Source organism: Pterocles gutturalis, unplaced genomic scaffold (assembly GCF_000699245.1).
Source record: "Pterocles gutturalis isolate BGI_N339 unplaced genomic scaffold, ASM69924v1 scaffold26512, whole genome shotgun sequence".
Taxonomy (NCBI): Eukaryota; Metazoa; Chordata; class Aves; order Pterocliformes; family Pteroclidae; genus Pterocles; species Pterocles gutturalis.
The window spans coordinates 1-15,304 of NW_010111003.1; the positions used below are offsets into that span (position 1 = coordinate 1).

Below are 15,304 nucleotides of genomic sequence, written 5' to 3' on the forward strand. Positions count from 1 at the left end.
GGCTGGTGGAGCAGTTGACAGTAAAGACCTGTTCTCGTGTTTTATGGAAACCAGCAAGTGACTTGATTCATGTTTAGTAGCCTAAGAGAGTAAGCAAATCTTCCAAGAAAAAATAGAAATTATTCCTCGCACCGATAAGGCTTTTGCTGCATCGGGGCAGTCCGGAATCGCTCACCCTGAAGGAGCACATCCCATCATCGTTGTCCAGTGTGCAGTTCAAAGAGGTGGATCTCCTCTTTAGCAGTACTCTAGAAACTCTCTGGTGTTCTCTGTAAAAAAAAACCAACCAAACAACAACAACAACAAAAAAAAAAAAAACCAAAAAAACCCAAAATCCAAACCCAACAAATCCCAAAGCAAAGGCAGGAATAGCCCGACAGGAATGGGATTTCCCATGACTGTGGAAAATGGGTAACAGGTTATTCCAGCTGAACAGCGGTGCTTTGCTTTTTTATAGAGTAACAGAAAGGGTAAGTTATTTCTTAAAAATCTCTTGGTTTACATTATTACACCCATTGTTGGAGGAAACAGCGTTATGGACTTTATTGTTACAGAATGATGTACAGAGCCATGTACAGAAAATTTCTCACAGCAGAAGGTTATATATTGTTTGAAAAATTATGCTAACTGCAATCTTTCATTTTCTTGTTTAAAATGTAGCATAAACACTGAAATGTTTAAAGGTCTTACATATTCCCTGAAATAAAAGACAACAGATTAGTACCTCCTGTTGAGTTTATCTTTTTTTAGTAAGTACCCACAGTGTGACAGAAGCATTTATTTATTTTTGGAGATTAGGAATCAAAGCCTGTCCTCTTAAATCACTGTGTTTACAAGTACAGCAATACAACTCCTTGACAAGCCCCATAGGATCTCTTCTTCTTCTCTTATAATGCCCTAGGAGAAGAGGTTATATGTTACATTTGAAAAGTTTAATAGATTTGAACTCTAATAGACTAATTACTCTAAACAGATACTGAATAACTTTCAGCATCAAATCATGTTTGATGTAATTACCAGTAATTTGCCTACGTGAGGACACGTTAGGAACCCAAATCCAGTCCTTGGAGAATTTGTACTGAAGACGGTGTTTGATGGAACTCCCCAGCTCCGTGGTATAGACTGCAGCAGTGGGGGAAACGTGCAACTAAGTACAGTGGCTGTGGCTGCAATGCTGTGGCACTTCCATCACTATATATAAATGTAACGATAAGGTCTGAAAGTACAGTGTCTTAAAGCACTGGCTGAACTAGATGGGTTAGCTGTTTGACAGAGGCTTGATTGAAATATGTACATTTAATGTGTTAAATGGAAACACTTCTGAAAGGATGAATATGGAAATAAAAGTAGCTAATAAAAACACTGCCAGGTGCATAACTGGAATCTATTTTAATAGCTACATTAAAAGCAAAGAGCTGACATCCCTTCTTTCTCAACCTCTTTCTCAGTTCATGGAGGATATATTCAGAATTTGTTTGTGATCTAAGTTGTTTTTTGACATCTGATTCAATATTGAAACACATCAGGCTCCAGACAAAGATAACCTAGGGCAGCTTTAGCTTGTGCATCAAACCAACACATGATTTTAACTATAGCAATGGCTATTCTTTGATAAATCAATACAGTTCTATTCTATGCAATAGTTAGAAATTATTGGGGAAAGGAGTGCTGGAAAATACTATCCTGCTGCATTTGTTACAGATTAGTATTTTCGTATTTCTCCTCTAGGAATCTACTCCTGGCCTATCTTCTTTTCTCCTTGTCCGCCAAAGAGAAGATGGCAGATATCAAGTGAGATGCTGTTAAATATTTGTAAGGCTAATTAATAGCAGCTAAAACATCAGAAGATAAATGTTACACTATTGTCAGCAAAGCAAGAAATCCAACAATCACAATTCCTCCGTGTAATATTCCAATGTATAGTCACTTGGATTGCAAGCTCTGAACATGCCTTGTGTTCCTGCATCATGAGAGCAAGAAAATCCTCTCAGTCTGGACTGGAGAAGCAGGGTGATGCTGAATGGGAAGGGGCAGGACGAGACAGATGGACGTTGGCTGCTTGCTACTCATAGTAGAAAAAGTGTTACACATTTCTAGACTATTTCTGGGTACAATTAAAGAACCAGATGTGAATTTTTGGTAAAAATATCCTGTGGTACAAAACTGCTACAGGTCCCGATACCAGACAAGGTCAGGGGGGTGTATGAGCCAGTCTCGTGATTTCTCCATTTAGAGACTGAGTAGATACATATGGGAAGATGGTCTGATAATGGACCAGACACTTTACTAAAACAGGAAGTTCTGGATACCTGGATGGTACACAGATTTATTTTGTTCTCTGAAAAGTTTGTCATTTATCTGCACTTTTAAAAGCATGCTGTGTAACACTGCACAAAATACCTTTCCTAAGAAACAATTTCAGATGTACTGGGGCACAGATAAAAGAAATTTAACTTAGATGGGAGTTTGTGTTTACTCTTTGCAGACCTGTCTTTTCTATCCAGTTTCCTTGCTGCCTTACTGGAATGGGAAGTCAGATCCCTGACCACAACAGCAGTCCACAAGGCTGTCCCACATCATACGACATAGGAGAGAACATTTTACTGATCAGAACTATAAGGGAGTAAAATAAGGTTCTTAGCCCTCTGTAGGCCCATGTATCTGCAGATCTTGCTTTAAAAAAAAAAAACAAAACAAAACCAAACCCACACACTAATCAAAAACATTTCCACTGAGATAAAGAGACCACATTGCTTACAGTTGTGTACTAGCCTAGAATATCAGGCTTTTTTTTTTTTTTTGGGGGGGGGTTCCCGGTCTAATATGATGGGATTGCAGTCTGTGTTCTGCGAAAATAAATCAGGGGGTGATGATCCTCCAATAGGTGCAGCAGTCAAATGATAAGCTAAATCTGCCATAACGCAGTACATGACTGCCTCTAGTATATTTGAGCAGATTATACAGAGGCATAAAGGGCTTCTTGAAATTAAAGAAGGATACCATTGTTTTGTAAAGCAATATCTTTAGAGCCTCAGACTGACAGGAGTTGGTTAGCTCTGATGTGACAGATTGAGATCACTGGGAGTCAAACATTCCAAGTACTGTACAAAACCTGACAACAGCCATAATGCCAGCTTTAACAGGAACAGTTTTCTGACACTGTGGATGGGTAGTTGTTTTCTTATCTTCAGGGATTTAAAGACACCACGATTGTGGCATTTCCTCAGTATCAGGTGGTAGAGATATTTTCTCTATTGGTGATCCAGAACCAGAAACCCCTTTCTCTTTTCTAAACATGATTCTGAATATAAAGGTGTCAGGCACTGAAATAATAAGCCAACAGAGTATTTATTCCGGTCTGTTAACCCCTTAAGAATCCTGCATTCAATCAAATGAATTAAATTAAATACCTTCTTGTACGTACTGCTCCCCAGGGCTGCCTGTGCCATGGTTCACAACACTCAGAAGATGTAGGGCTACACCGGAGTTATGTCAGACTGTCAACAGTCGGATGTATATCCTGCAGTATGTATGGCAGTGCCTAGCAACCATCAGAGCAGTCACAACCGGAGAGGAGAGCTGCAATTCTCACAATGTGCAGATAAGAAAATGTTTGTCATTAATATATATTCAACAGCAGATTTATGCATTGATCTCTTTTTTTTCCTCTATTGTCAAACATAAATGTTAGAACTAAAAGGATATAGGAAAAATTAAGCTTGGTTTAAACAAATGTTACCCACTTCTACAACAAACAGAAAAATTTATTTAAGGATCAAAGAAATCTTTCTACAACATTTGTCTGTAGTATTCTTCCCCAAAATCCTGATGGTGTGAAAAGAGAGGGACTGTGAGACGCTTTTCCTGTTAGTGCATTCCAGTGAAAGCGATCGTGTGCTCTTCATATATAATATACATACACCCAGGAGACAGATCTGTTACACTAGCAGTATCCTATGACACGGATGCCTGCATTGAGCAGTTCTGTGGTTTGTTTCACAGGAGTAAAAAGGAAGTGTACGTGTTTCAGTTTCCTCTTAGCAATGGAAGTGTGTCAGATTGTGAATGGAGAGCAGATTACATACATGGGGAGCAGATTACATGCCATGCACAACAGTGCTCTCCATCTCTTTCTCTCCTTTCCATCTATTCTTCCCCCAGAAATTCAGTTGCAACAGTTTTGAGGGAGGTGAATCACATGTTTTTGTAGAATGGAGTTTTCCATCAGTGACCTTTACCAGAAGTACACTGGCAAAAGTGAAATTGCTTTTCTACAGTACTCACCATTGAGGATGCTCGCACCATCTTAAGAACCAAATAGGATTTGTAATGTCACCGTGAAATAAGTACCTTAAGTGGGTGCGCCACATGTACCCTTCCTACACTACTCTTGTGAGAAATAGATAGTCTGTGACCAAATATAAATGCAATGCCAAAGTTATTAACGTAATTATTAATTTAATAAAATAAATAAATAATGGAGGAGTTCAGCTATTTAAAAGCACTTGTGCTTGAAAGAAATTACATCACAGATGGTACAAAACAGAGTTCACTCCTGCTCCAATTAAAAGCTAAACTCTGACTCGCATAATTGCAGACAGAATCACTCCTAGGTACATTGACAGAAGAAGATAATTTTCAGCTCATATAGATTTTTGAAGTGCTTGGTATAGCTAAGTAACTTATCTGACTTAAACAGCTGAACTGGAAATGCTGGCTGTCTTCTTGACTATGAAAATATTCTCCTGCATCTTCACTGAAGTGCATACAGAATTCAAGTCAGGCAATTTCTAGAAATCAAACAACCTTTTAGTACTTTCACAATGAAGCAGAACTTTTTAATGTGAAAAACTGGATAAATCTTTTTAATGTATTTGATCCATTGAAGCATTGTTCGTTTTTAGTGGGCATTTGCATGCAGTTGCTGGGATTGATAAAACTATTTTTTTTTCTATTTAAATAAATGTCACAATCTACTATTTACGTGCAGAAAAGGAAATGGAGCAGGAAAAGCTGGAATCTTATCCTTAGCATTAGAGAAAAAGGTGCAAGGCAGTTTGCAGCAATGGTAGTTCTTTGCTCATAAAATGCAAAACTAAAGCATGTAGTATTATCTGTAACGTCATGTCACACTTGCCAGGGTTAATTATAGGCAAAGGCAGCTCCTAGCACAGCAGATTGATAAAAGGGGAGAGGGAACAGAAGCGGGGGAAAAATGGCCGTGCTCTCACTGCCTACTTTGCCAGTAACAAAGCCCCGAAAATCAGGTTGGCTCCTGCTGCTTCAGGAATTACAGAATATATGGGATTGTGGCAGGAGCTGTTATTCCCAACAGCAGCCACAGCTACCATTCATCCTTCCGGTAGCAGCAGCAAAAGCAGCAAGTCTCTTCCCTCCAGCTCCCCCTCTCAGCCTCGTTCCAAATGCTTCCCCACCTGTAGCAGAATTTCAGTTCTGCTTTCAGTGCTGAGAAGCTAGATGCAATATTCGTCATAAAGAAATACAAATAAAAGTTTGAAAGGCATTTACTACAGTACATCCCTAAGAGAAAAAGCTAAACTCTTAAACTTATGCATTGCCATTTTAGTCTGTAGAAGATACAGAATTTTGCAAAATGGAAAACTGTACCCTGCGTTCTTTGCATAAAATCATGTTGAACAACATCAAAATGTATGTTCACATGCAGAGGATTTTTAATATATTTTTTTTTTCCATTGGTTAAAATACTGAGGCATGGCATGAAGAACATTAGACATGTAAGCCGTATGTTGATAAAACACATGAAAATATTTGTGGTTTATAATTATGATAAATTAGTTATTACAGAGCTTGTGGAAAGTACTGGACCCAGTGAACAGTTTCCCCTTACTATTCCCAGGTGGATACTTCAACCCCACCTGAAGTGAAGGGACTATCTCATGATGAACATAAGCAGGTTTCCAAGGCGCATTTTGTCGCATGAAATACTAACAGTACTGCCAATACCCTTTGTTGTCAACAGTTCTATGTTGAGTACATACAGCTACGAGGAACTACACTTCATACAGGTGCTTAAATTATAAGAACACATCATCACTTCTCATCTGAGCAGGATTTAAACCAGTGGCCCAGAGATGAAGTTCCTTTATTGCAACAGCAGTAACTTTGAGTACAGTTTCTACTATGGCACACAGAAGGATAGGCTCTGTGCAGAGAATGTACACTCAAAATATAAGAAGAAAACCCAACAGATGGATACAGCAGTGTGACCAAATTAGCCAATGTAAAAAGCACTGGGTACAATACATCAGCCTCCAAATGACAGTCACCTGCTAACTGTCCCCTGCGTCATTCAGGCTCCTCCCTAACACACAAGTGTATCTTTCTGTGATTTTCTCATGAGACAGATAAGCTATTTCCAGTTCAAAAATTTGTCTGAAGTATTTGGAGGGACCCTGTGTTACTTGTTAATGGTAAAGGTAGGAAAAGGGGGTACTTCACATCGTGATGGCAGGTGCAGGTGTTGCTTTTAAGAAATTAACGATTTTGTGCTCAGGCATCTCAGAGCCTCTTGATTCTACTATTCACGCTGAGCTGAAAATCAAAAAGCAAAGAAATATATTAAGTCTTTTGATGTACTTTGATTTGCAGTCTTAAAGATTAAGTAGAACACTTAAGCGTTTAGTTTGATTAATTGGAATTTATACCTTAAGCCCACCAGCACTCTTGTTAAATTTTAGCCTGTCAAAATGGTAAAATCCAATGAAAGTTAATAGCAAGATGATTTTAATTGGAGATTATCAAAGCAGTTGTGGAATAAAGTCTTATCAATAGACTGGAACAGGCAAAATGCAGATTAATATGAACAACATGTTCCAAGTAACAATGAGTGATGGATTGGTGTTACATGGAATTTTAAATATACTTCTGCTAAGGTCAGCTTTACAGTAAAGATAAGATAAAGTGCTTTCCCCTTGATTAAAATCTAATCTCTAATAGAGGTACAAGACACCTTTGTAATATAGAAATTTTATTCAGAAATTGTTATCTCTGTATTCAAAGCAGGAAGGTTGTCCCACAGTCCTTCCTTCACCCTGTGTTGCTACTGCTAAGCCATCACTACTACAGGTGAACAGTTTCTGATACAAAGCTACCTCTTACTGAAAGTATAACTTACCTCAGGCTTCACAGTCGTGGATTCAGAAAGGCAGGTGCAGCATAAGCACAGCACACAACCAGATGCTGAAGCCACTCAAACAGGGAGCACCTGAAAAGCAGAAAGCACTATGTCTTAGCATCACAACACAGTTCATGTTCAGTACAGTCTTATCTACACCACCCCAAAGCAGTGCAGCAAATTCCACACTTAATCCTGATTATATTCAGCTGCTCAAAAGATGACACCGGTCAGAATGGCCACTTTCGGTTTACATACACAGCTCTGAAGAGAAGCACGTCATAGGGGTGGTACACACTACTCAAGAATTCAGGTGATATTTACCAGGAAAATCCTCCGTTTAGCATATCTACAGAGGGAACAGGTCACACACATGATGGAGCTGGGCTGAAAGCGATAGCTGCTAATGCCATCTGCCAAGCTTCCTCTGTTATTTCTCTCTTGCTGTGGGTAAATCCAACAACCCTCTTGCTGTTCATCTTGGTCAGACACATGATTTGAGGCATGAGTTAAAAAGTTGATTAGAAAATTCACTGCAACCCACCTTTAAGATACAGGTCTGATGATTCTGGTGGATGCTGTGAGGCTGCACACCTCACTGGTGTGTGAGTGCCCTTCCCCTCTAAGCAGAAGGAGGGAGTGACTCTACTCACCACTCAGAGCTGGCGTTTGCACCAGCTGGGTAGTGCTTGCAGCGTTTTGTGTCTCTGGGGTGCTGGTCCTGGCTCCGTCCAGCGCCAGCTGAAGGCTCTGGAGCTGCGATTCATTCAGATGCTCACACTGCGATCTGGTAACCATGGCGGCATTTTCAGGACCCAGGTTTGCTATTTGTTCTGGGGACAATACCTGGGAGGAATAAAAGCCAGAGAAATTGGTTTAGGCTGTCAATTATAAAGGGCAGGAAAGGAATCAGAAGTCAGCGCTGTCTTGCATTTGGAATGAGGGGAAGTAGACTTCAACATTGGGTTGCTATAAAAGAGCTCAAGAGAGCTTAAAAAAAATTCTCTGCATTCATTTATTTCACTGACCACTCACTTATCTTTCACCCTTCTCTTTGCTGCTGGGATCTGACAGCTTGAGAAGCTTTCTATGCCAACACTGTATCGACACTTCTTCAATATATTGCTGGAGTTTAATTTTCCAGCCACTTCTTTTCTGATTTGTTCAAAGACTGACGACACTGTGCATGCTCTTGTGCTTTCATTTATTTCCTCTTAGATCTGCTCCCAAGCAACCTCACTTGAACCTCAGTTGGACCTTTGATTAGAGATAGCAGTAGAGCAATGAGACGAAAAAAACCATGTTCTAATCTCATTATTCAATTTTCTCTTTTAGACTGAAAATCTTCCAAGTTTGGTCATATTGAAACTTGCATTTAAAAATGAAACATGGCAATCAGAATCTCACAGTAATTATCTTATACCACATAGCAAGTAACCAGCTTGTAAAGCCTGCAGGCATTGGGCATGCTGCATTGCTTCAATTCTAGTTAACATTCTGCAGTCTCAAGAATTTCAGCCCTCCTACACAACAAGCCTTCTTTCCTGCAACAATTCTGCATCCAGGTTTCTGCTTTAGAAAGACTAAATTCCCTTTCCCAAATAGGTCAGACAATGGAGCAAATCGTTCCCAATTTTCCATTGTCTACCAAACAGTGTGCTCTTTTGAACTGAGTAACCTCATGTAAATGCCTAAAGGCCCAGAAATTTTGAATTAAGCCTCTTCTTAACTCAATTAAAGCCCATAATACAATTGAAGTTTTAATAAATAAAAATCTGAGTAATGTATACAGCCCTAAAATGAAGTTACACAAAACCTGTGTGAAAACAAAATCTGCTTTGAATCTTTCAAATACAGAAAACCCTTCTGGTAATGTGCCCTGTTATTTTTAAGCACATTTTGTAGCTTCATTACTATTCTTACTAACAAAAAGGTATGCTATTTGAAAGAAATTCTACAAGATGCTATAGATCTTAATCTTTGCCTGTTTTTCAAAGAAATAGTTTCACTGAGGACGTTTCAAGCTTATCTAAACTGTCAGTGGTACTGTGCAGAACAGTTAGTGTTCAAGGAGTTTTTCTCTTTTATGGAAGCTGACACAGTTAACTATCTGTTTAGCTCATCTGTCCGTAAGTACACTGCTTGCCCAAGCATCTGAAAGAGACCAGCCTAGGCAGAATATTAATCTTGTCACTAAATCAAATAAAGTCAGGGGCAATGATCTCAAGATCTATGTTCTAATTTCTGGTCCACATTCAGAACTACTGTAATTAGATGTAATTCCTTACCGATCTGTATCTACTTGTACAATCTGTTTTTCAGAGCTAACTCAGGATAATGTTGCCAGATTTTAGGGTAATAAAAAAGCTCTTACATAGTCAGCAGAGAAATGTGTAGCTACGATAGCATCCTTGCAAATGTTAATAAACAGATCTGAACACAGTGTTGGAAGAAGGAAGAGTCCATTCCCTGCTTTCTGACCCTAGATCTTTGCTTTTTCCTTGGGACACATTCTGAAGAATACATAAAGCTTCTCTAACGTATTTTATGGGCATCAAAAATACAGATGATATAGCTGAAAGTTAATGTTTCACATCCTTGACTGCCTCTCACTTAACCATACTACAGAAAAATTCTTGCTGAAACCCAAATCCAAACTATAAATCAGTGCTGCAATTTATTTATACTAGAGTAAAAACAATAGAAATTTGGTTACTTCTTCAATAATTGCGCACTTACTTGGAAAATTTCAGGAGGTATACGTCTTATTGCTATTGGCTGGAAATATGGCATCAAATTTTTATCAAAAGCTTTTAATTCATCCTCATTCAAACCACCTAAAAAAACCCAAAACAGTAAGAACAGAACTCAGTTAATATTATTTTTGTTAAATTTATTTTTAGGCTAACACAAATTTTAAGCATTTATACAAAATACCTGGTACATGGTTTACTCCAGTGCATTATGAAGAGAGATAATGGTTCTTTGTTTGTTTTGTTTCTTTCATTATATTCCAACATGACAAATCATCTGACCTTAAACATTGGTATGGAATGTACTGTACCTGAGTTATTTTAGCTTGGAAAATAGAGAATGATAAAAATCAATAAAATCATAAGCGATGTTATTAGGGAATGCTTGTTCACAGCCTCTCCTGATGCAAGATCAGGGAGCACAAACGCATGCAATGGGAGTTACTTCTTCACCCATTAGGTACTTACAGTGTGGAATCATTGCTGCAGGCATCGGGGAAGCTAAAATTTATGAGAGTTCAATGTGCAGTTAAATGATCACAAGGAAATAACTCCATGAACAAAACTGTGTGTGACCTCTGGCTCAGGAAATCTCTGAGTCTGTGAGAACACTCTGGAGCAGCATCGCTCCAGGCTAACCCTGCTCTTTTGCTCCTCCCTGGGCAGCCCATTCTTTCCTTTGTAGGAGGCAGGATGCTCGGTCAGGTAGAGCACTGCTCCAACCCAATACAGCCACTCTTGTAGCAGCATGGTTCACAAATAGCGACTGAGTCGGAAATCCTGGTTGGTTTTGCCCTCTTTGATTTACCCTTTCCAGCTTACAAAACCCAAATGACTTCAGGCTCTGCCCCCCAGAGCCAGTTTGAGCAGACTCTGAGAAGCTTACGGAGAATACCACGACTTTTCCTTAGTGCTAATGAAATTGCTGGACATCCATCCCCGCAGGTGACTCCACTCTGGAAGAAATGTCTTTTGCCAGTCTAGAAAAATGCACTGCTACGTGAACCTGTCTCATAATGCTTAATAACAATGCTTCAGAACCATCACCGTCTGCAGCCCAAATTTTGTTACCTGCTATAGTACCAATCTCCTGTAAAACAGAGCTGTTCCAGCTGGTAGCAGTACCAAACACAGATTCTGTCATCGTCTTAAATTGTCTCAGAACAGGGGTGCTACAAAGCAACAGGCCAATTCTTGCAACAGCAGCACTGCAAAAGGCAACAAGGTTAATGTTATGTGCTGCAATTACATGCAATGCTAAATATGCCTGGAATATACTTAGCCTGCTGTAAGAAGACTGTAAACCCATTTTCAAGTTAAAATATATGGCCATAAATTGCACACAAACATGTAATGCTTTGAGCAAAAACCTGAGTTTCTCAATGCAATACTTAAATGGTGGGATATAAATGGCAGAGGAAAATGAAATAGGATATGTTTTAAACAACTAGTATACGCCTTCCGTAACAGTTGCTGCTCTTCTAAAAGCATTTAAAATGTAAAAAAAAAAAAAAAAAAAAAAAAAAAAAAAAAAAAAAAAAAAAGTGTCTTTTAGCATCTGGAAATCTTGAAGGAAAACAAATTGCACAACAAATTCTGTCAACAGAGACACTAACAAGAATTTCATTAAGTATTAGATGCAGTACCTGAATTCAGCAGTCCTTATGGACATGACTTCCGTGGAGTTCAAAGCACAGAGGATAGCTCCTAATCCAACTAAATCAAAGCTTTTCAGTGTACTGATCGTCTGGCCAGAGTCTTCCAGAAAACCTTGCAAAATAGATCTTGCCTACAAAAGCAGAAAGATACTATGCATGAAGAGAGTAAACAAAATCGAAGCTTTTGTTACTAGAAGCTCAAAATCTTACCAGAAGTTATGGACCGTATATAATCATGAGCCTCCCCAATGTAATTAATTGGAGTTTTTCCATGGCCTTCAGGAAGAGCACTGTCACCACCTACATGTTACACTTAAACAGGGCACTGTTACACAACCCCTTCCCAAGTGCAAGTATGTTGACAGCACTCTTGCACCTCCTCTGTGGGGTCACAAGGAAACACTTCCCCAGAAGAAGGGGCGTTGAAGCCCCGAACAGAACTGCCCAATCCAATTAAATTGCTAGAAGAAAAGATCAGTTACTCAAGGGCATCAATATGAAATTTCTAGTTTTTCTAATACTCAGGTGGTCTTGTCTTAAAGTGTCATATACAGGTGGTGACCTGTGTTTAGGATTAACTTTCACATGTGAATGGGATATTGGTACCAACATGCCTTTGCCAGCCCAAGTCGTTTAGGATGGTGCTCATCCTAAACTACCCATTTAAAAACTGTGTGTCTCGTTTCAGCCTGCCACCAAGGCATCCTCCAAAGTCAGTGAAAGAAACAAGCATTTTCCAAGATCTCCTAATCTATCCACAGTGCTGAGCCTAAAATTACTAGCTTAAACTAGCTGCCTAACATTTAGACAACTGAATTTAGGCAGGATGAATCTCTTTTAACTAGCTGTTCTTACTGACAGCAGGAAACCTCAAAAGCCAACTAGTATTGCAAAAATCCTCCCGAGCGCTTCCTTCTGATGGTGCTCTTCAGAACAAGAATCTATTACACAGATTTGTGATATTCTGCCAAAGCTGGCAGCCACCATGTCAGCATCTGTGCAACTGAGGAGCCCGGATGGTACAGGTCACACGGTCAGAAATATGCTGCCAATTGCATATACAAATAAAAGCTTTTAACTCTTATTATGAAAGTCCCACTGACATAACTAGAAGTTACTCAAGGAAAGGAAGATAAGAGGAGCGTATTTGCTAACATCTTAGGCTTCTAGGACCATGGATGCTGGGGTCAAGGAGCACACTACCTCTTCAGCGGTTACTGAAAGGACTTAGTTAGGAAGTTAGGAAGGACTAGTATCTCCTGACAGTAGCGTCTATTCTGGGGCCAGTGTGAGAGGAGGGGCTGTGCTCTTTCTACTACTTAGTGAGCCAGTGCTAAAGAATGCATTTGTCACCACCACAATTCAGACTGATTGATGTCCTCTTGGCCATGTCAGTAGGGAAGCCAGCAGCCAGGACACCAGTGCTGACCTATCTGCCCACCTTCACCAGGGTCACAGCTGCAAAAGAGCAGCAGGGAGGAGGCCATGTCACTAGGGAAGCCAGCAGCCAGGCAGACACCAGTGCTGACCTATCTGCCCACCTTCACCAGGGTCGCAGCTGCAAAAGAGCAGCAGGGAGGAGCATGGATTGCTGTGGCTGTTTCCTAGGCAATTCCAGGAGTTCAGTCCCAAACGGTGTGAATCCAGAGCCTTTCACCAGGAGTACATTCAGTAACATCCTTACCTGGGCAAGGGTCCATTCTGTTTGCTGACTAAGTACAGAAATGGTATCGACAGAACGCAAATCCAGCTCTTCGATTTCATGTTCGGTGAGTGCCAGAGCAATGCGGCCCAGAGAAACAATATGATAACTCTTCCAGTCTGGCAGGGATCCCCAGACCTTTAGAAGAAATTAATTATTCTACAGTGTCTCTTAGATCATTATGAATATTTCTCAGACCCCGTGGTTTTGAAGTCCCAATACCTGAAGTATGCCTCTCTGCACACAAAAGGCAGAGCTTGCGTATTGTGAAGACTTTCAAGGTTCTACATCAACAATGGATGGTTTATCTAAAAATGCTGCAACTTGTACAGCTTGAGCTTGTTGGTAAGTCTGCGCACAGACTGCTGCAAGTGTTGCTGGAGGAACAAGTACCACTAAAAACAACAAAAGTGCAACCCTGTGCTGAAATCCACACTGTTACACCGCTATCATGAAAGCTTTGAGCAACCCGGTCTAGTGGAAGGTGTCCCTGCCCGTGGCAGATACATATGAAGCTGTACAACCTACATAAAATAAGAAAAAGGGCCAGATCTCTGGCATGAGATACTCCTTGCACAGAATTTCACACTATCTGCTGTTCATACCAATGTGCATATCCAGCACAGAGCAGCCCCAGGACTGCCGAGGTGCTTTTCCCAACTATGACCCTGGGGTTGAGGATTTGTTTAAGAGATGCTTTGCTGGAGCTGTACCTCCTGACTGAGTTTCCACTGGATCTTTTATGTTGGTTTTACGATGTCATAAAGAAACAGAAAAAGGGTCTAAGCCTGGGAAATTTCAATCTTTTCCAAAGAAAATAGATAGTAAAAAGCATTAGCCCAATTTTAAAGCTCTTAATTCTCTAGCTTAAGAGATACACGAAACACATGCAGTTAAAAATATGTGTCTACTTCCTGATCTGGGTCATAAACTACAGAATTTGAAGTACTTCATAAATAGTATTATCTTACAGTGCTGGATGAAGTCTCAGACATAACAATATAAATAACACAACACATGAAACTGAAACACTCCTTTGTCCTCAATCACCTAGAGACTACAGATCCACACATCTGTTACTATCGCAGAGCTTGGAGACCTTCCACTCAAGTGAGCTAAGCTTCTTACTTTCATTAAGACACAATCTGATAACTAGACTTTTTGAATTAGTTTGGGACCATGTGTAGTACGCAGTTTCTTTTAGAGGAAATAAATCAATTTAGGAGAAATTAAAGCTGGCTTAATCAAACCTTTAATCAAAGATACCCTTTAGTTAATAACATAACAGCATCTTATGCACGTAATTTCAAAGAGCTTCGCCCGTACTGTCTGATTTCTCATGCTTCATGTTCAGTGTAACACTATCTTACATTTTGCAAATTAGTATATATGCAGTCTGTCTTTGTCTAGCAGCAATCTGTCTTACAAACACTCACACAGAGAGAATATACTTTAATTCAGTGCACTACAGATTTATGTATCTTTGAATTGAATACAGCTGGGATATGAGGGCACTAACCTTGTTGGCAATTTCTCTACAACAGCTATCACTCTGTAAGTACACCATTACATTGCACTGCTGTGAAATATTTTATTTCCCACTATCTCAGATGAGCACTGGTTTTATTTTCTTCTGGGATTATGTTTTTTTCCTTTTCCTACCCACACATCCCTGTGCTGACAGAGGGAAGCTGTCTTGGGAAGAATGCACTCGATGCAGTGTCCTACGGCAGCAGAGATAGACTTGCAGAGTCTCCATCTGCTTCAGAAATCTGGTTAGTGCCACTTCTCTTCCAGCACCTGCTCAGTTCAGGAGTTTTAAAAGCTGAACTTCATTCCTAAAAACTGCACTGTTGGCCCTATCTACCCAAAAGTCGTGGCCAGCTCCACACCTTCTGCTGGTTTAAGGCAATGCTGCCCTGGCCCCTGCTTTCCTCCAGAGGTCACAGCACTCACATCCCCAAGCATCTGCACTTGTACCACTTGCAGCATCGACACTTGTAGATGCTTCCTAACCTCATTCTGTCAGAATGAT

The 15,304-nt window shown here is 39.9% G+C and overlaps 1 protein-coding gene across 1 annotated transcript in view; it reads right to left on the bottom strand.

Annotated features, from left to right (window-relative positions):
• Positions 1–7,809: 7,809 nt before the first annotated feature.
• OTOA (otoancorin) overlaps positions 7,810–15,304 on the bottom strand; it is a gene marked incomplete at its 3' end in the record, with an annotated part of 33,109 nt that continues 25,614 nt past the window's right edge. The window contains exons 23-27 of the mRNA XM_010073613.1: positions 13,252–13,407; positions 11,556–11,698; positions 10,981–11,117; positions 9,896–9,993; positions 7,810–8,002 (exon numbers count right to left, since the gene is read on the bottom strand). Of these exons, the coding sequence (XP_010071915.1) occupies positions 7,810–8,002; positions 9,896–9,993; positions 10,981–11,117; positions 11,556–11,698; positions 13,252–13,407 (727 nt within the window). The remainder of the gene's footprint in view (positions 8,003–9,895; positions 9,994–10,980; positions 11,118–11,555; positions 11,699–13,251; positions 13,408–15,304) is intronic.